The sequence below is a fragment of the Wolffia australiana genome, chromosome 13 (genome assembly GCF_029677425.1).
Source record: "Wolffia australiana isolate 7733 chromosome 13, ASM2967742v1".
Classification (NCBI taxonomy): Eukaryota; Viridiplantae; Streptophyta; class Magnoliopsida; order Alismatales; family Araceae; genus Wolffia; species Wolffia australiana.
In genome coordinates, this window is record NC_135847.1 from 6,683,015 (window position 1) to 6,704,922 (window position 21,908).

The 21,908-nt window shown below is 42.7% G+C and overlaps 1 protein-coding gene across 5 annotated transcripts; it reads left to right on the forward strand.

The window, feature by feature from the left end:
* The first annotated feature begins 503 nt into the window (after positions 1-503).
* LOC144711338 (putative protein phosphatase 2C 33) lies at positions 504-10,193 on the forward strand. 5 transcript variants are annotated; one of them, XM_078585295.1, is made up of 7 exons: positions 504-1,110; positions 1,731-1,819; positions 1,929-2,293; positions 3,473-3,859; positions 3,965-4,082; positions 8,344-8,567; positions 9,592-10,193. In XM_078585295.1, the coding sequence occupies exons 3-7, from the start codon at positions 2,042-2,044 to the stop codon at positions 9,907-9,909; spliced, it is 1,299 nt and encodes a 432-aa protein (XP_078441421.1). In that variant the 5' UTR covers positions 504-1,110; positions 1,731-1,819; positions 1,929-2,041; the 3' UTR covers positions 9,910-10,193. The 5 variants fall into 5 exon arrangements, with proteins under 5 accessions (XP_078441421.1, XP_078441424.1, XP_078441419.1 ...); XM_078585293.1 differs by having other exon boundaries at positions 505-1,110; positions 1,919-2,293; XM_078585298.1 differs by lacking the exon at positions 1,731-1,819.
* The last annotated feature ends 11,715 nt before the right edge of the window (positions 10,194-21,908 follow it).

Genomic DNA, 21,908 nt, shown 5'->3' on the forward strand with positions numbered 1-21,908 from the left:
GTTGGTCGTGATAATGCCGCGAAACGAGAGAAGCTGATTTATCCGCCATCCGAGCCACCATCTTTCGCCACGTGGAAATTAGGAATAAATTCGTAGCCCAAATTCATTTAAATGGGAATAAAGAAGGCGGCCGCCCAAAAGGCGGAATTGACTTGGCGCGGCGCGAAAGGGGGAAGAGAGAGGAGAGATAAACCAAAAAGCAAGAGAGAGAAAGAGATAGAGAGAGATGGATCGGAGAGAAGAGGAATTGGAAGATTGGGAGAGGATGAGATAGAGAGAGAAAGAGATAGATTTAGAGGTCGATAGGAAAGAAACGAATTGAAAGGTAGAGAGAGAGGAAGAGATAAGGAGGAGAGATACGGATTGGAGGAAGAGATAGAGAGAGAAATTGAAAGGTAGAGAGGGAGAGAGATGAGTAGGAGAGACGAATTGAATGATAGGGAGAGGAAGATAAAGAACAGGTTGAAGAGAAAAGAAGAGAGAAATATAGGAGGAGAGAGATGAACGGAAAGATAGAGAGAAAAAGAGAGATGAAGAGAGAGATAGGTAAGGAGAGAGAAGAATTGAAAGATAGAGATAGGAAGAGAGAGAAAACACGTTGAAGAGAAAAGAAGAGAGAGAAAGGTAGAAGAAAACGAAGGGAAAGATAGGCAGAAGAGAGCAAGGGAAAGTTAGAGAGAGAAAGGTAGAAGAAAACGAAGGGAAAGATAGAGAGAGAAATAGAGGTAGAAGAGAGAGCAAGGGAAAGTTAGAGAGAGAAAGATAGGTCGAAGAGAGGATATAGGAGGGAGGAAGAGAGAGAAGGAGACGTAGAAGAGAGAGAAAGGTAGAGAGAGAGAGTGGGTTGGACCATCGGAATTCACCAGGGGACGTTGTGGAATGTCGCGAAAAGTATCTTCTCGAGGAGAAAAGCTCGCCGGATGACCGGTACAGGATAGAACGATCATTGGATATTCTACTATAAATCCAGAGATAGAGAGAGAAGTTGCATATTCTGGAAGCCAGAAACAAGAGAGAGAGATAGAGAGATCGGTGGCAGGTGGAAGATCGCTTGATCGCCGATTTCGCAAGAAATCGGTTCCGATTGTTCGTCCTCGTAATCGCAATCGTGTAAGCGCGTTTGTTCTTTTCTAGATTTCTTCTCCTTTGTTTGTATCTTTAAAAAATATTTTACTTTTTTTTTGTTTTGGAACGATATCTAACGCGGGAGTTGAGACCTCTGTGGAACGATCTCTATCCACCGGCAGATTAATTCATTTTTTATGCGATTATATCTGGTGCTGGAAACTAAGTATTGATCTTTCCTCGGAAACATCGATCAAAAACTGATTCAAATTTTTTTTCGGAGGCAAATCCTGCGGCTGATTGATTCCTATTTCTGTGATTTTTATCTGGTGCTGGAAACTATGTATTGATCTTTCCTTGGAATCATCGATCAAACTGATTCAAAACTTTTTTTGAGAGAGAAATCCTGCGGCGGATTTGTTCCTTTTTCTGTGATCCTATCTGGTACTGGAAACTCTATATTGAACTTTGAAATCATCGATCAAACTGATTCTGATCTTATTTTGGGATGGAAATCCTACGGCAGATTGATTCCTCTTTCTTTTATCACATCTCCCTGGAAACTGTGCATTGATCTTTGCTTGGAAACATCGATCTTACTGATTCAAATCTTCTTTTGAGAAGGATATTCTACGACAGATTGATTCCTCTTTCTATGATCACAGCTCCTGCTGGAAACTGTGCATTGATCTTTGCTCATAAACATCGGTCTTACTGATTCAAATCTTCTTTTGAGAAGGATATTCTACGACAGGTTGATTCCTCTTTCTATGATCACAACTCCTGCTGGAAACTGTGCATTGATCTTTGCTTGAAGACATCAATCCAACTGATTTGGTTAATTTTTGAGAAGAATAATGCAGTAATTTCGAGATCGGAACACGCGGCGGCGATCACGGATCCTTCAACGAGAAACGAGGTTCCACAGTGCGCTGCTGTTCTGGAGTGCTTTCTAGACATTGTCCGGGCCCTGGGGATGGGCTCCTGCCTATCTTCAGATGGCCAGGGCACAGCCTCTTCGCCTAACAGTGGCGTCGCCGCTGGAGCTGGGCGGAAACAGAGAGGTGGAAGAAGACAAGGGTCAAGGAGCTCGCTCGACCTTAAAACGGATGAACTTCTGAGTCAAATTCCTGGAAGAATGTTCTTCAATGGAGCCAGCAGTTTCGCGTCCCTTTTTACGCAACAGGGTAAGAAGGGTGTGAATCAGGACGCCATGATTGTCTGGGAGGTCAGATTCTGTCTAATCTCTTTGCCCAATTTCAGTTCCTTGGCATTCTGTCGCACTCTTCATTTTTTCAAAGAATCGGTTGTCGACCCACTTCTTTTAAACAAATTTTATATCTTGGATTTTCGGATAGTATTGGATACCACCAATGCACAGCTTGACCTCGAATCAGCAAAATAAGTAATAAGTAAAATCTTTTCCCACGATGAAACAAGTCTTTTCCCACGGACAAAAGGTGGTTCCGATATTTTTAATGATAGTTGAACTAATTTACTGTGAATAATCCAGGTGGTCATGAATGTTTATAGTTCGTGGATGGAGAGTAAGCCGAATGATGTGTTTCATCGACATTCAGTCCTTTTCTCCGCGGCTGTACTTATTTGATAAGTAGATTGCCGCCTGCTGATACTGCTTTGAACCACAAGTTTTGAACCTCTTTTTCGATTTTAAATTAACTGAACGCCGAGCTTGCAATGGATTATCATTTTTCATCGTAAACCTAGATAATTTGGGATAAACTCTTCACATTAGGCCATTGGATGGAAGGATTACTATGGAAAAATAGATTTTAATGAGGGTTAATCACCGTTCTCAGGTGGTATTCCTCTTTTTCTTTAAAAAATAGTTTTTACTGGTTTTCTTACTGATATCCATCCGAATTTAAATAATGTCCACATGAATCTTGGAATCAATATCTTGGTCTCTGTGGAATAAATTGAAAATCCAATATCCACTGGGGTATTGTCTGCACTTTAGATCTTCAAGGGCATTTGGGTCATTTCCGTCATCTAGTTGTATCTCTTCCTTTGGGTGGCATTAAGAGGGAGAAATGTTAGTTCCTCTTTGTCTCGCGGCTCTCTTTTTCTGTCTTTCCTAGTCTTGGTCTCTCCTACTCTCTCTCAAAGATTACCCAACTTTTTGATCATGTGTACCTCTTCAGATCATCATCTCTACCTCCGATTATACCCACTTCTTCTGCCTCTCAGGAAAGTCTTTCATCTATGGTAACCTCTATCAAGGTTCCTACCAGTATCATGATAACGAGGCACTGAATGTGAATTCCTTCTTACCATCTTTAAAACAATTGGTACCATATGTGCTACACTATGAGAAGTTGAAATTACATTATTTTATGTCATGTTTACTTTCTCATCCGCTAACAATTTATTCTTTTCCCTGTAGAACTTTGGATCGAGGTCAAATACAGTATTTTGTGGTGTTTTTGATGGCCATGGACCATTCGGGCATGTTGTTGCCAGAAGAGTTAGAGACATGCTTCCTTTGAAGCTGTGCGCTCAGTGGGAGGTGAATGTTGGTTTCAACGACGAAAAAGAGAGAGACTGTAACTTCACAAAGATTACTGCTTCAGAAAACTCAGCTACAGTCAGTGGTGATGATGAGTTCAAAACCCAGCTGGATTCTGATGGAAAGGAGGAGCCGCCTGATCCTCTTTCAATGATGAAGGAATCCTTCCTGAAGGCCTTTAAATTTATGGACAAAGAATTGCGAGTTCACCCCGGCATTGACTGCTTCTGCAGTGGAACAACCGCTGTCACTTTGGTTAAGCAGGTCACATTTTTTTCGATAAATTAACATCTATGTCTCATTTTTTATTTTTCTCATCAATATTTTTCCATCTCAAAGTTGAATTGAAAATTTACTGTGCGTTCTTAGGGGCGGGATCTTATTATTGGCAATGTTGGTGACTCAAGGGCCATTCTAGCCACAAGAGATGAAGATAACATCTTGGTAGCTGTCCAATTGACCGTTGACCTCAAGCCAGATCTTCCAAGTAATCTTATCCTTCTGTATTGGATTTAGGGCATTATTTGGCTTTCTTATACGGGTATAATTTATTCGTATGTGCGCCACAGAAACTTAGTTGGATTCCTTGAGCTATTTCCAATCCCTTTACGGGGATTTCCATCATCTTAAGTTGAAATTGCATTATTTGAAATTTTACCTTTAAATAGTGGTAGTTCTCTCTTTTGAAGGGCAGCTAGTGTTTGTAGACAATACCTACAATAGTCGTCATCATCATCTGAAACCCATTTCTTCCTTAGTCATCGTTATCATCTCTGCTTAACGATGACAGTTTTTTCCTCGTCATCATTGTCCTGGCCGCAGACGGATGACAAAATTGTCTTTGTCTCTTGTCATCTGAGGGAGGTTAACAGAGGGATGATAGGGTCTTGGATCTTGAGAGAAAAACTGCCTCAAAGAACTCCGAATTCCCGTTTTTTCCCACAGATCAAGGACAGAATTCTGCGCAACAAACAAAGTAAGAAACCATAGTTCACACTGAAAACAGCAAGAGAAGAAATAGAAGAAGATAACAAGTGTACGAGAGAGAGAATTTTTTACTCTCCTCTTCTAACCATAGATCCCGACAGTCTTGCTCACTTTCTTGGTAAAAATATGAATCCCCTTCAAGATGTCCTTCTTGTTTGTTTGTAGGAAGTTAGTTTCTCCCCTTGAGCTATCTTGAAGACACGTGCCAATTCTGACACACGTGGTGGTACCAACATGTTAGACGACTGGCATCTTCTCAATTTGACTCTATGATAGATCCATATTGGAACCCTATCAAGGGGGATTGATGAGATGTTGCTGCTCTGCTGGCGTCGTGATGCCAAGCACCACCTTGCCGCCCAACGCCATTGCCATCATCCTGTTAGGTGCTTCCTTATCGCCAGATGATACGATCCTGGATCTAGGCTCGTATCGAAAGGAGGGTAGAGGACGAGGCGAGGTAGAAATTCCCGGGGTAGAGAGGTGAAACAAGAAGGATCGGAGAGGAGGCTGAGCCGAGGGGGGTAGGGATCAGCCGATGATGAGCCGCCTGAAGATGCGGTGAGGTAGAGACGATCACAAGGACGGGGATTGTAGAGGGAGAGAGGGAGGACAGACCTAGACGTGGAGAGGGGAGACAAGAGTACTTTTTTCTTCTTCTTCTTCTTGTCTGTCCTCCGAAAGGGAGAGCATCCCTACTTAAAGAAAAAACATAATTGCCAAATGACTGAAATGCCCTTATGGGCTAACATGACGAAACTACTCCTAAATAGGTTGAGGATCCTATCAAGGATCCTATCACCAGATACTTTCAACGTCGTAAGACCAACTGCCCTCATCCTGTCGCCAACTCTCAGTTGATATTACTGTCATCAGTCTTCCTTACAGCCCAATCAGGGTTCCAGCTGTGGCCCAGACCATGGTGCAGCACAACTGAATCCTGGGCTCAACCTGGCCCAGCCCTTGGCCCAGTAGCTGGCCAACCCTATAATCCACAGGGGTCATCTTTTACAGCTTGAGGTCAAGCTGTCGCCGATGGGGGAACTACTTGTTAGAGTTCTGACAAGGACTCATCATAGAAGACCTGGTCATCAACGCTCAGTCAACGGCTGAGCCTTAGGTGAGAAAATAACTGATTCTTGAAAATGTTAGCATTATAGAGACCTCCTAATAAGGTCATTAGAGATGCTTTGAATGAATGATCAGTTTGTGGTTTCTTGGCACTAGTACTTGTATCTAGCTGGTGTGAGAGCAAGAACTCCCAATTCGGAAGTTCTTGAGGCCCAGGCCATTCTAGCGACTCTTCTTATTCTTCTTCTTCTTCTCTCTTCCTTCCTCCTATCTTCCTCATATTTTTCTCAATTTTCATTAGATCTCTATGGGATTGTAACATTCACCTGTGGATAAGAGACTATGACGATGATTATGATTTCATCATCATCATTGTCATGTTGGAGAGGACGGTGATAGAAGCCCCACCAGGACTTATCAGAGGACAAAGAGGCATTGACAGGCAGAGCACCTTACACATGCCTCAGGAGAAGCACGTGCGACGCAAAATGGCAAAAGATGATTGAATTGTAGTTCAAGAATATCCCGAAATAGAAATGTAGATGGAGTATCGTTGAAATAATGCTCAGATCGCGACGGCTCCTCCCTCCAGGCAGAAGCTCCTTCTCGATCACCAGGGCAGTCTTCCCTCCAGATCGGACTCTTCCCTCCCGCAGAAGGCGAGCTCCCTCTCCACAGCTCTCGGACCCCGGCGTAACTGCCAAGATTCTTGTCAAGAAGAGATCAAGTGCCCTTACCTGAGTGGGTGGCTTCTTATATATTGGGTCCCTGGCGACCCCCTCTTCCCTTTCTTTAGTCAGTCGGTTTGGACAACAGCCCGTTGACCATATCTGGATCCTTTTCTCTGGTACTTGTTATGATAGCGTCTATCAATACCTTCCCCTTGGAGTTTCAGCTTGTCCTCAAGCTGGAAGTCAGGAAAGGCCTTGTGGAATCGATGAATCTGTTCCCAAGAAGCTTCAGACGCTGGAAGGTTAGTCCACTTAACCAGAATCTCCTTCCCATAGGCCATACTACGAACTTTAAGGATGTCCTCTGGATACACCTGCCATTCATAATCAGCAGTTAGATGCAGGTGCAGTGCTTTTGTAGCTTGTTGATGAGATCCCAGAGACTTTTTTAACAAAGAGGCATGAAAAACAGGGTGTAATGTGGTCTGAGGGGGCAAATCCAATTTATAAGCGACAGTCCCAATCTTTTTGAGGATTTTAAATGGCCCATAGAATTTCGGACTGAGCTTTTCACATGATTTTTGTGCCGAGGATTTCATTCTATATGGTCTTAATTTTAAGTAGACCATGTCACTCTCCTGGAACTCTTAGTCTCTTCTATGTTTATCTGCTTGAATCTTCATTCTTGACTGGGCTTTAGCTAGGTGTTGCTTTAATAGGATGAGGGCCTGATCCCTTTCGATCAATAGTTTATCTATGGAATCAAAGGGAGATGGAGTTGATCCATATCGAATGAGTGATGGAGGATCTCTGCCATAGGCTGCTCTGAAAGGTGTAGTTTTGATTGACGTATGGTACGATGTGTTATAATTAAACTCTGCCCAGTGTAACCATTTCTTCCATCGTTTTGATTGACCAGATTTGGACTTCTCGTACACTTTGGTTACATTAATCAGTCATATTGGACAGTATATTTTGGTTATTGCGTTCAGTCACGAGTATTGCAATCGGGGGGTAGAAGCATCTAACATTTTGGTATCAGAGCTTATTCATCCTCGGATTAACATGTCTGATCTTGAGTCTAGAATGGAAGATCTGGCAAATCGGGTAGCAGCTGATCAAAAGCGGATGACAAACGTCTTAGATCATCTGATGCAAGAAGTGGCGGCATTATCAGTAAACATGAAAAACAAGGCCACTATCTGCGAATCAGGTCAACGGAGAGGTGGATCTTGAAGCTCCAAGACAAGTAGTGCCGCAAACCAATCCTGACGGAAGAATTGAACCAGATTCTCGTTTTAAACGAGAGGATCTATGATACCCCCGTGACCCGGAGAGTACCTCCAGAAGGAAAATGATACCCGTTCTTACTCCACACTAGGAAGTCCGAGGGAAAACCCCCACCAATATAACCAGAGAACAACGAGAGTTAGGGTTCGAGGTGGAGAGGAAGATGGTAGTTAGAAAAGGAAAAGGATAGAAGTGGAAGGGCGGCTCACCTAGAGCTTCCCTCCTCTGGATGCGGCCTGCTCCGCTTACAGCCCTCAGTTGCTGCAGCAACTGCCGTGTCGACCAAAAACAACCTGCCAGTACTCCTTGTCTCCCGCTTCATTTACAGGCCTTTCGCACATACGGGTTTCTTTCTCACGTGTGCCTTTTAGGTATTCAGCTTTCGCTTCTTTGATATTTGTTGGCGAAGAACCGGTTGGTATCAATCTACCAGTACAATGGTCTAGTTTCTTGATTTCTTAAGTTTGAAACATAATGGATGACTAAGGTATCTAAGAATAAGCTACGGGAAACTCGAGTCAAGGTTTCCCTACCTATCCTCAACATCCTGGTATTGACTGTTGGCAATGTCCCTTCCCTTCTCTCCCTTACTCCCAGATTACCCCTCTTCTCTAAATAAGAACACCCAAGTTAGTATCAGTAATTTTTATTCTGCATTTGGGTTGTTGATCATATGGATGATCTAATTTACAAGTATTTGATCTGAATTTATTTTCCTGATGTTTATAGGAGAGGCAGAGAGGATCCGACGGTGCAGGGGCCGGGTCTTTGCTCTCCGTGATGAACCAGAGGTGTCCAGGGTTTGGCTGCCTAATATCAACTCTCCTGGCCTAGCCATGGCTCGGGCTTTCGGTGACTTTTGCCTTAAGGACTTTGGTCTTATCGCTGTGCCTGACATTTCCTTCCGCCGGCTCACGGACCAGGACGAGTTCATCGTCCTGGCCACGGATGGGGTAATTCAGATATTCACCATTTTTTGATCTCCATCGATCTTATCTTTGGGTTTTTTGAACACAATCAAATAATTATCTTTCCATATCCCAATTTTTCTTGAATGGGCTTCTTCCTTTATCTCTTATATCTCATAGTAATGGCCCATTAACTTTTGCCCATTTTGGTTTTTTCTCTCTTCTTCACTATAAATACCAGATAATGAACCCTTATGGATCTTATGAGAGTTGATCCTCTTCATGTTTTATTGATTTCTTAAGTTTAAAACATAACGGTCTAGTTTTCTGAGGCTGGACTGCATATTCGTCCTTTTTTGGATTTTAATGACTAATTAGATAGCTCCATTAAAAAAAAACTGAAGGCCATAATTTATTATGGTTTGTCGACATGTAACTCTTGAAAATATGCTCTATGCCTTTTTCTTGAGAAAATTCTCAGAGTCCTATCTTCCACGACGGTTTATTTTGGTTACCATTAGTGATTATCAATATAAAAGTCCACACAGAAATTGGATGCAAATCTTTGATGATAGTCCCAGGACTATTCCTCATGTTTCTGGATTTCAATCAACTACTAAATTTCTTCCGCCAAATAATTAACTTTTTCTGATATATTTGAGTTCACATACCCATGGGTTTTTTCTTTCCTCTACTGACCTCATATAACTCAAAGTTTCCTTTTAAAAGATCTCCCACTAAGCCTAGCAAATGTTCAAAAACCTGTCCAACGGTCATTCATGATGAATTGAGAGGGTATCGTGTATTTATGTCCAACTTAAGTGAGTATTTATATTTTTTTAAAATCAAAAGTTGAATTGCACGCTGACATCAGCAAAACTTGTCGTCCAGTCACGTGCGAAAGATAAAAATGGCCCATTTTCCCCTCTATTCAACCTCGGAGGCGTAAATTTTCATTCAAATATGAATTGATGCAGAATCTTGTATCTTGTCCATTTATTTTTATTATCAACTCTTATTTGGTGCAATATTTTTTATTTTCAAATGCCAATTTATTCAATCAAATCAGGTTTGGGATGTGCTATCCAATGAGGAGGTGATTAGCGTGGTAGCCGCTGCCCCCTCGCGATCGTCGTCAGCCAAAACTCTGGTGGAGGCGGCGGCGCGGGCATGGCGGTCTAAGTTTGCGACCTCGAAGATGGATGACTGCGCTGCCGTGTGCCTCTTCCTCGATTCAGTGCCAGGTGGCGACGCCGTAGCCGTAAGATCTTCTTGGAAGGATTCACCAGACGGAAAGGACGAAGGGGAAGACTGGTCAGCGCTTGAGGGAGTCTCCAGAGTTAACACTTTGCTGACCCTTCCAAGAATACTCTACGGGTATCGCTGATAAGGAGTTCTTTTGATGAAGACGAGCTCGCTTCATCTCTGGTAAATTTTTTTTCACCCTTTTTTTTTTTGTTTCGGAAGCCGGTAATATTATCTAGCTGGGCTTCCCCTCTGTTTCTCTAGTATTTTTGTCTGGAAATTATGACGGTGTGATTATTCATCATGCGCTAGGAATTCGGAAATATTCTCTTTCTTGTATATTTTGACAGAAAATTATGACGGTGTGATTATTTATCATGTAATATTCATGCACCGGAAATTCGGAAATATTCTTTGTTTTTTGCATGTGTTATTATTTGTCATGTAAGGTGCATGCACTAGGAATCTGGAAATATTCTCGTTTTCTATTTTTTGGTTGGAATTTATGATGGTGTGATTATTTATCATGCAGTATTCGTTCACTATGAATTTGGAAATATTCTCTCTTTTGCATATTTGGCTGGAAATTATGATGGCGTGATTATTCATGCAATGTTCATGCTACTGTTCGCCCATCCCAACCCTGATATGAGATGATGATATCGGGACGGATGCTGAACTAGATCTAAAAAATGGGCTAATCCCATATCCGTCCATACCAATATCCTGATGCCGGATGACATTATCGGATCTCGGTTGCTACTGTACCAATATCCGTTACATTATCCAACCCGATATCAGCATCCGACCACATCTCAAAGGTTGGATGACGATATCGGATATTGACGTCAGATATATGAATTTGAAATATTTTAAAAATAATTTAAGATATGTAACTAAGCTATTGTGAGTCATATATACTGTTTCTTTGGGCATTTTATAATTTTCTTAATGGTTTCAATTTATATTTCACTTATAACATCGCACTTAGTCTGGCCCAGTACCAAATGGATCATATTTCTCTCACCACAGAAGCACAATATTAGCCCATCTAACAAATAATATTGGCATTTGGTAGACTGAATTAATAGCAGCATGAACATTACATGACTACAGTTATTTATACTACTGTAACTTCATATTTTCTCCATATGGAGCACTGTGTCCTCTATTTCTAAACTGATATCTTGGTATCAGATATCGTTATCCGGATACTCTTTTGGTACGGATTTTGATATCCATATCCTGATATCGGATTTTGGTATTGGATATCGGATTCAATATCCCGTACCGGCATCCACCAAGTCTGGAGGTCTGCAATATCCGTCCCGATATCCAGTGTCGTATGGATATTTATTATCCAATATCAGAACCCACCCCAGTTTCTACTGGATATCGGTTGTTTGGTATCAGATATCGGATGGGCAATCACTAGTTCGTGCTCTATTCTCTCCTGACCAAAATGTTGTTCTTTGCATAAATTTTATTTTCCTTGACAAACTCTGAGTTGCTTGGGGATTCCTTAGGAAGAATCCACCAATTATTAATAATCTCGGCTTCCTTTATTTTTTAAATTTCTCAAATTATCAATACTAAATCATGTATTAGTGTAAATTCTTGAGAGAGATGAGGAAATGATGAGAAGAAGAGGAGAGGAACACCAGAAAATAGGGCACAAAAAGGTTGGAATCTCCATTACTAATCCTTTGCCCTTTTTATACAAATATGCACTGAGGAGAGAGAGAAAAACAGTCCCTCCAATGGTCATATTTTTGAAAAATATGACCGTTGGGACCTATCACATCCAGCTGCCCTTTTTTGCAACTGGATGTCCAACGACTAGTTTTCCAGCCGTTGGAGTCTGGGCCTGATGTAAATCAGGCCCAGTATATATTAGGTCCTTAGTGGACCTAATATATGGCCCTAATGGGCCCCTCACTATTGGGCCCTTAATGGGCCCTTAGTGGGCTCTTAATGGGCCCTTATTTAGATTAATTTTAGTTAGGTTTTTTATTCATTTTCCTAGGGTTATTCTATTACATGTACATGGCCTTTGGCCCATAAGTCAGTCCAATCTGCCCTAAATGGGCCGTGATGATCTAACACCCCTCCTCAAGTTGGGTATAGATGTTGATCATGCCCAACTTGGACACCAATGCCTGAAACTGTGGGCCTGGGATGCCCTTCGTGAAGATGTCCGCAGCTTGCTCCAAAGTGGGGACGTATTGCGGAATGATGAATCCTTCATCGATGCTCTGCTTGATGTAATGTCTCGCCACCCGTGCATGCTTTGTAATGCTCATGTTGAACTGGATTCTTGGCCATTGCAATGGCCGACTTGCTGTCTGAATGCAAGATCATCCCTTTGCCGTTATATAGATGAAGATCCTTTAAAATACCTTTAAGCCACATGCCTTCACAGACTCCCTTCTTCAAGGCACGGAGCTCAGCTTCAGCACTTGAGAGGGAGACTTCTTCGCTTCTTACTGCGCCAAGTGACGAGATTACCGCCAAGGAAGCTACAGTATCAGACGCCGATCGACTGTCCTCAAAGGAACCTGCATAATCAGAGTCAGTATAAAGAATTACACTAGGCTCACCTCCTGTCCTGAAAAACAGCCCTTGTCCGATGGAACCCTTCAGATATGCAAGAACTCGATCAGCTGCTCCTTGATGAGACTCTCGTGGGTCGTTCATGAATTGGCTTAGAGAGTTCACAGCAAACGCTATGTCTGGTCTTGTATGGTTGAGATAGAGGAGCTTGCCTATGAGTCTCTGAAATGAGGTCTTGTCCACTGGGCATCCTTTTCGTGTTGTTCTGCCTTCAATTTCACATTTGTGTCTACTGGAGTAGCGGCTGGACGGCAGTCCAGTTTCCCGGTTTCCTTCAATAAATCGAGAATGTACTTATGCTGAGAAAGTACAATTCCAGATCTTGAATATGCAACTTCAATCCCTAGAAAGTAGGTTAGAAGACCAAGAGCTTTGATATCAAATGATGAAGAAAGATGTCTTTCAAGATTCTGAATTTCTTCATTGTCGTTTCCAGTGATGATGATGTCATCTACGTATACTATTAGGATTGCCACCTTACCTTCCTTACCATGCTTTATAAAAAGGGTATGATCACCCTCACTTTGAAAGTATCCGGCTGCCAACATTGCTTTAGAAAACTTGCCGAACCAGGCCCTGGGGGACTGTTTGAGTCCATACAAGGACTTTCTGAGGTGACATACATCACCCAAATTTTTACTCAAACAATATCCAGGGGGTGGAGCCATATATACCTCCTCTTCTAGCTCTCCATGTAGAAAAGCATTCTTCACATCATATTGGTACAACTTCCATTCAAATATCGCTGCAAGAGCAATCAGAATTCTGACTCTATTCAGCTTCGCTACTGGGGCAAATGTCTCATTGTAGTCAATTCCATATGACTGCGTATATCCTTGGGCCACCAATCTGGCTTTATGTCTGGCGATTGATCCATCTGAATGGTATTTGATGGTGAACACCCATCTGCTGCCGACTACCTTCTTTCCAACTGGGAGTGGGCCCACTTCCCAAGTACCATTTCTTTCTAGCGCTTCCATTTCTTCATCCATTGCTCTCTTCCACTCAGTAGATGACATAGCTTCTCTGACATTCTTTGGGACAGATACAGTCATCACAGCCTGGACAACTTGTTTATATTCTGGAGATATCCGGGTATATGAGACGTAATTACTTACTGGGTAGAGCTTGGTCTTCGTACACTTTCGAGCTCCTTTACTGATAGCAATTGACCATCCATTGTTACTTGGATTACTTTCTCCTGCTGGTAGTACTTCATTTGGAACTTCTTCTAGTGCATGAGGCTCCTCCTCCTCAACAGGACTCGGAGCAGCACTAACCTCAGGTTCCTGTTCACTGTCTCTAAGTTCAGAAGGTCTGCTGAGTTCTCCACCATCGGCTTCCACCTCACTGGACTCCAAATAGATATCTGATCGATCTGTCTTGTCATGGAACATTCTGATTTCATCAAATTTCGCGTCTGCAGCAACAAAGAACTTCCTTGATTCGGGATGATAACACCTGTATCCCTTCTGCGTGGTGGAATAACCTAGGAACACACACTTCACTGCCCTATGGTCCAATTTTCCTGCATTATGAACATGAACATATACTACACAGCCAAATACTTTGGCCGGCAGGTTAGTCCTTAACGATATATGTGGAAATTCAGAGGATAAAAGATCAATCGGGGCCTTAAGATCTAATGTTTTCGATGCTGTTCTATTAATGAGATGTGTGGCTGTTGCCACTGCTTCAGTCCAATAATGCTTGGGGCAGTTTCCTTGGAATAGGAGTGCCCTGGCAGATTTACATAATATGGCCAATTTTCCTCTCAGCAAGACCATTTTGCTGGGGGTATTGACACATGATGATTGATGGATTATCCTTTTCTTCCATATACTTGTTTACTTCTCCACAGAAATATTCTTTAGCATTATCAGATCTGAAGCGTTTGATCCGTCTACTGAATTGGTTATGGATCATTTCGCAGAACAATATGATAACAGATGGGATTTCTGCTTTTGATTTCAATAGATACACCCATGTATATCTAGAGAAGTCATCTACGAATAAGATGAACCATCTCTGATGTGCCAAGCCAGATATGGAGCAGGGCCCCATACATCACTATGAACACATTCGAATGCCGAGGAGGCCCTATGATTCGTGATTTGGATATGATGACCTCTTATGTTTAGCAAATTGGCAGCTTTCACAATTAAGATGTTCAAAAATAATCCCCTTAAATAACTGTGGGTGTAATTGTTTCAAAACATGAAATGAGGGTGTCCTAGTCTCCTATGGAGAAGCGTGACCTGCTTCTTCACTCTGGGCAGCGTAGATCACTTTCTGCTCCCCATCTTCCCTTAGTACATCCAGCAAGAGAAGTCCCCCTCTCCTGCTAACAGACGAAATCTTCTGCCCGGTGTTCTTTATACAGAGAAAGCAGGAGTCAGAATCCAAGATAAATTGCCACCCAGTCTCATCTACCAGCTGAATTAAGGACAAAAGATTTGCCTTTAATTCAGGTACATGAAGTACCCCTTTCAACATATTTCCTTTAATCATAATTGTCCCTCTTCCTTCTACTTTTAAGATCCCTCCATTAGCAGTGAAAACTCTGAGGTTGTTTGTTTCAAGCTCATAGGTTTGAAACAATGATCTGTGGGGTAACATATGGTCTGTCGCCCCTGAATCTAAGACCCAAGATACCAAAATCGGTGTAATATTCTTAAAGGTGGTAAATGCAAAGTGCTTACCTGACTGTGGAAGATGTGGAGTTGATTTTCTGAAGGATCTTGTTCATCTCAGATTGTATAATCTTCTGAATGTCGCTTCCTGCATCGTCCTTCTCGGTGGCGGGTGGTTTTCCCCTTCACTGGCCACGTAGGCCTTCTTCGCTGACCTGGATTCCAGGTCCCCTTCGGATTTGTTCTTCTTTCCATGCCAATCTCCTACAGTCCCTTTTAATGTGTCCGGCTTCCTGCAATATCCACAGATTAGTTCTGAGGTACTGCCTTCTTTCGGTGGGGCCGGGGAATGCCGAGGAACTGAAGGTGGTGCCACGGGTGGGGTCTGTTAGCTCTGAGGTTCCTTCTTGGCCAAGTGAGCTGCTGCAGTAGGAGTGGAGGCTTCGCCTCCTTTGGTGCCAATTTTCTTTCGGCTCTCTGCCCCTGAAGTTCTGAAATCGCTGCTAAGGTGGGAAATTTTTCCCTGTGCAGCAGCTGGCTTCGGAGGGTCTCATACTCAGAGTTGAGCCCCATCAAAAATTGAAGAGTCCTGAACTTGATCTCACGAATGTAAGAGGGAGAATTTTTGTCACCAGTGGGCCAAAGGAGATCCAGCTCTCCAAATTGCTTTGATTCGTGCAAAGAGGATATTGACATACTTCCTGCTTCAACGTTCGCTCTTGCTCTCGGAGATCAGAACTCGGAAGTCACTGTGCATTTCTGCACAGGACTTGTTAATTTCTTGCCACAGATCTCGAACACAGCCGATCAGAATGTAGTCATCCTTCTGTTCTTCTTCCATGTTCTTGATCATCCAGTTCATGATGAGAGCTTCTTCAGACTCCCAGACTTTAATCCCAGCTCTGTCTTCTGACGGAGCTTCCTCGCTAGATGCCTCCCAAGGTATGCCGCCTTGAGAGTCCTTTGAGCCATGGTGATCCACTTCTGGCCGTTGAGGCCGTTGTACTTCATGTCCAGGTCAGGCAGGACAGGCCTGGTCTGGACTGATGCAGTGACGAGGGCAGTGGCTGGGCAGCTGGAGTGGCTGGAGCAGCAACTGGTGTTGCAGCAGCCAGAGAAGACAATTCCTCAGATTCTTTTTCTGCCTTTGCAGCCATCCTGGTTCTGGATTTACCCATAATCTTAAGGAATAAATCCTTACCAGAAACTGACGCTTTGCTGCAGCTGATGCACACACCCCAGGGATGCAGAGAACTGCTGAGGTAGCCACCGACAAATAGGACTTCACAGAGTTTGAGGAGAACCCCCAAATTCAGGACTTCAAATATCCTGCTTCTTGACAGAAGACAGGAAACTAATCACTGCTGCAGAAGGAGGATTCAACTCAGAGAGATACAGAATCTTCTGAGGAGAAAACTCCAAAAAATCAATGCTTCAAATGGGTACTGGTCGAGCCTGCTCTGATACCATGTAAATTCTTGAGAGAGATGAGGAAATGATGAGAAGAAGAGGAGAGGAACACCAGAAAATAGGGCACAAAAGGTTGGAATCTCCATTACTAATCCTTTGCCCTTTTTATACAAATATGCACTGAGGAGAGAGAGAAAAACAGTCCCTCCAATGGTCATATTTTTGAAAAATATGACCGTTGGGACCTATCACATCCAGCTGCCCTTTTTTGCAACTGGATGTCCAACGACTAGTTTTCCAGCCGTTGGAGTCTGGGCCTGATGTAAATCAGGCCCAGTATATATTAGGTCCTTAGTGGACCTAATATATGGCCCTAATGGGCCCCTCACTATTGGGCCCTTAATGGGCCCTTAGTGGGCTCTTAATGGGCCCTTATTTAGATTAATTTTAGTTAGGTTTTTTATTCATTTTCCTAGGGTTATTCTATTACATGTACATGGCCTTTGGCCCATAAGTCAGTCCAATCTGCCCTAAATGGGCCGTGATGATCTAACAATTAGTATATTTCTTCAAAAAATGTCATATAATAATAATATGCTGAATAATGTTTACTTTGTTTATGGATAAATGTATTTTTTAATTGTCTCAAGATAATATGGAACATTTTTTTGTTACGCATCATTATGTTTGCTACGCATGAATGAAATCATTATGAAGGAATTAGATGATTACATTCATTAGTTACAGCAATTTGATCCATAAAAAATAGATAAATATGATGCAATTGCAAAATAATAAACATGAGAGTCCTACATTATCGTACATAGATAAAATTTCATTTAAATGCAGTTGGAATTAGATAGTTTGAAATGATTGAAATAATTCCTCCTGTCTTCAAATTAAACCATTCTTGGCTACTTATTTTCTGTTAACCTCTCTTTGCTGTTGACAGAAGCGGTGTATGAGTCTAGTGCTGAGAGATTATAAGAGGTTAATTGTAATTTTTTAAACCTTTCTCTCTCTCAAACTATCTCTCTCTAGCTCTCTCTCTCTCTCACTCTGTCTCAATCTACCTCACTCTCTCTGTGGCTTGCTCTCCATCTCTCTCTTTCTCAAGCACTCTCCCTCCCTCGCTCTCTTTCTCTGACTTGTCTTCTCTTTCGCTTGGTTGCTCTCCCTCTTTATCTATGGTTCTCCCTTCCTCTCTGTCACTTGCTCTATGTCTCTCTCCCTCTCTGTCTTTCTCTCTCACTCACCTGCTCCCTCTTTCACTCTCCCTTCCTCTATCTCGCTTCCTCTTCCTCTCTCTCTCTCTCTTGTTATCTCTCTTGTTTTCCAGCTCTCTCTCTTCTGCTATCTCTCTGATACTGATTAACATGTCATCATATAAAACCCTTCTCTAGTACCAGATATTAAAACATAAAATCCAGTAAAATTGGAAAAGGCTGATGGATAGCGGACCTGATTATGGATAACAAATAAACATTTACTGCTATTCAGTATCATATGCCAGACATCGAAAATGGAATCCCAGATTACAAATGAAAATGAAAAGAAACCCTTCATGCTATCAGTATCCAATGTGAAGTGCAATATACATTATCTGAAAGGTAGCACCCTAGTTGAGAATTCAATTGCTAATGCTCACCTTTATCTTCTTGACTAGGGTGATATCATGAAAGTCTACTAGTGTTGATGGTTGTGAATTCCTGCATTAATCCCTCTATGAGATTTATGTTGATATCTTTGACCGAAAAAGATGTGCCTCTCCACCCCCCAACCGTCTTGTGTCCCACTCAAAGATATGAGGTGGAATAACTGTAGCATGCTTAACAAATCTCCTATCCTCTGGTCTGACTGAGCACCTTCTAAAATTCATGTGCGACCCCAATAGTCCCTTGTTGTAGTGCAAGGATTCAGCGCAAAGGCAAAAAGGCATAAAAAATCCTTCCATAGACTTCCTAAAGTCAACCAGTTGTTCACCCAGTTGATATAAGGATACATCCCTGAGTTTCATGCTGAGAAATTTGGATATATTAGGGAAGATATGTTTTATGACATGTCAAAAACTAGACTATCACTGACTGAAACCGCATGCCTATCTTAATTCAGGCCAGTGTCATAATTGTCCTTTGAGGTGTTCAAAATCAGATCCTCCTTTGACCACATAATTTTGCAGGGCCATCTTGTCAACAGTTCCAAGTTCATAGATTGTAGAGGTAGAACCCCCTTATCTAACAATCCATGGGTCTGAAAACCATGTCCCAAAATACCTATGACATCCCTCTGCAAAACTACCTCCTCATCAAGCCTTATGCTTTGCTATACCCATACAAAGCTTAAAGACCAAGAAGCCTCATCGCAGAAGCACAAAAAAAACCATCCTTTGACCTCAATATGTTTTTACAACTCTCCACCTTCTCAATCACCAGCTGTCATTCTGGGGTCAATAGCAGTTTCCTCATCAGTGGCTGATCAAAATAATGCATAGGTAATGACTGGATGAGTGCCCCCAAAGCTCTAGAGCATTGTGCCTCCTCTACTGCTAGCCCAAACCCCTCAAATCTAGATTTACTTATACAACCTAAAATCTCCAAATATGTACTGTAATGCGGAGAGGTTCCTAGTTTCCTTCATGAAGCCTTCCCAAAAGAATGTAGTTTTATTTGTTTTTCTCTACTTATTGAAGTAACATAATGAACATTAGACAAGTTCTCATTTGGAACCCATCAACTGGTCATTTTCACATGATTTAGGGGTACATGTAGGCATTTGTCCGCCTGTTCCAATTGTATCCGACCCCACTTTGATGCCCAATTGTTAAGACTAAAAGGTAACGTGATGTAACACATTACAGAAATCATGCCACCCATTTGGTGGGAAAGCCTCTCTTCCTCAACAAGTCCTAGTTAAGGAGATTATATGTATTTCTAAAGTTGAGCTTCCATATGAAGCCCATGTTCCCTTTCCTCTTCCATGTTGCTTGGATTTTGCTTGTCATTATTGCATGGCCCACCAACTGCGTGCTGGGAATGAATGCTAACTAAAAGGGTCCTACTAGATCTCCGATCATATCCTTAACCTTTTTGCCAATAACTTTGCAATGCTAAGATATATAGAGTTATACATAGACCAAAAGACATCCAACTGAATAAACCCTTGATACTTCTCCTGAATGAGCGAGTGTAGTTTATTGATTTGCTCTTGGACATAGTTGCCTCTCTGAAACTCTTTTAAAGTGTCCACAACCGTTGCCCAAATGATATCTCAAAACCCACAAAAGAATAACACAACGAGGTCATCTTCACCTAGAGTCCCTTCTCAATTTAACCCGCTGATGGCATCTAATAACATGCAATTTATCTTAATTAAAACATGACTATTACTTGAATTTATGCAGCTAAAGGATCATATTTGTATGTCATCATGGAAACTTGATTAAATTCACCTTGAGAATGATTATGTGATATTTTAGTATTTCTTATATATTTTAGTGTTTTGGATTCCTTAAGAAATTTAACTTCAAATTTATAAATTTTTTATTTACTTCAGGCATTTATACCCTTTTCTAGGTTTTCATATTTTTATAGAAGTTTTTTGCAATAAATTTGTTAAGGCATTTTGTCAAAAGAGAAATTAAAGAGAAATTTATCTTCATCATTTTTTTTGAAAATATTTACGGCGGTCACCCCAGTAGATCGGTAACCACTTGACAAGTACATGACTGAAGCCCTAAGTGATGCTGGATATCGTATAGGACGTCGTCCGTTCGGTACCGAGTCGGTGCTAGGTAACCCATATAGTGGTGTCGAACGTCGTCAACGACGTCATCTGACAGATAAACCCTTACGGGTATGTAACTACGATGAAAAGATGCATCCTACATGGTCGTACTTGCAAGCCCCAACTCGATGATGAGTGCCGAACTCCAAGCTCCGAAAGGGTCGCCGGTTGACAACGACGGTTGCCTCTTGAACCTCGTCGAAGGGATGATGGGGTTTATGACGTTGAACGGAGTCAATCTGTAGGGGCTTGGTCCATACCGGTAAGACACTAATTCTCGTAGTTTACACTGAATCCTCTCTCACCTATCTCTAGCCCGAGCGCGGTAGAGACAACAGAAAGTATACTGCAAAAGGTAATGTAACTGGCGTGCGAGAGAACTACGTACCTCATTGGAATACGTCTCGCCAACACGTTACTCGACAGTGCAGAGGTTGGCACAGAATTGCTACTGAGAAAAGATGGAGTGGCATAGATCAGCTTTGGCAGAGTCCGGAGGAGATGGCTAAGGGGAATAAGCAATAGCGTCGACCGCGAGCACCAGCAACAATCAGGGTCGTTGAGTGTGGGACCGAGACGGGCCAGAGTGATCGGGACCAAGTGATAGCAGTAGTTCGAGTGCAATCAGCGTGACTATTTAGTCCGGTGGGAATCCAGCTAATGACGTAGTGCCAATTATTTATCAGACACTCACCACCTCAGTCCAGGTTGGGCGTTGACGTCGTGACGAACACCTGGCGGACAGGAGGGAAGGAATCTAATGACCCGCTACCACCCGGAGTGGTGCCCGTCGAGTGCCCGTCGAGTGCCCGTCCTGCCGTTTCCTTCTTGCGGATCACCGGACGTGGGCCGTAAGTCAGCGGCCAGCGTCGCTCTCCGGAAGACAGTGATAGGGGAGGTCTGGGTCACACACAAGTTGACCTGACCAATCCCGATGCGTCTCCTCCCCGTTGACCGCGGTGGAGGTGTACCTCAGCAGTTGGCGGTGGCGCAACGAATGCACCCCGTCCAGTGTGAGGGGGGCTCCGATTCAAGAAGGTCGTGGGAGCAGCTCCTTGCCCCTTCAGTCAAATGAACATCCCAGGGTTCTGCCCAGCGATTGGTTTCCTCCCTCTCCCCTCCCCTCCTCCTTTCTTCTAGAGGGGGAGGCCTGCGCTCTTCAAAACAAAATGCAATATGCTGAAAAAACACAAGTCTGTCTCATTAGGGTGCCACCCCTTCCCTTAAAAGGGAGACAGAGATGAGCCTAATGAGTTACATTAGGGGGGAGAGGGAATTGGGTCCATTAAGGGGCCCTTATCAAGGGGGACCCTATTACAACCAACTAGGAAAGAAGAAAGAAAAAAAGAAACACAAAGAAAAGGGGTAGGGGGAGGGGTCCAAATGACTAAGCACCCCCTTACAAAACAAAATTGAAGACACACACAGTGATGGAAGAAATGACGGGCGAACACAAGAAAGACATAATGATATCGAGATATCCAAACAAATACGAGCGTGCTTTTCACCCAGGGTACTTGAACCCAGGCGCCTCCACGGTCGCCTTGGCGTGCCGGTTAGGTTGAACGTGAACCGGCGGAGGCGCTGATGATGATGATGATGTCTCCAAAGACGTCTTTGGGGACTCTGGCTGCTGCGTGCCATCACTAAGACTCTATTACATGTATGCTCAACCTCTTCCCACTCTGCCCCCATCTTTGGT

Coding starts and splice junctions, on each gene's coding strand:
- LOC144711338 (XM_078585295.1), top strand. CDS start 2,042: ATGGGCTCCTGCCTATCTTCAGATGGCCAGGGCACAGCCTCTTCGCCT. Junction 2,294..3,472: donor ACGCCATGATTGTCTGGGAG/GTCAGATTCTGT, acceptor TTTTCCCTGTAG/AACTTTGGATCGAGGTCAAA. Junction 3,860..3,964: donor CTGTCACTTTGGTTAAGCAG/GTCACATTTTTT, acceptor GTGCGTTCTTAG/GGGCGGGATCTTATTATTGG.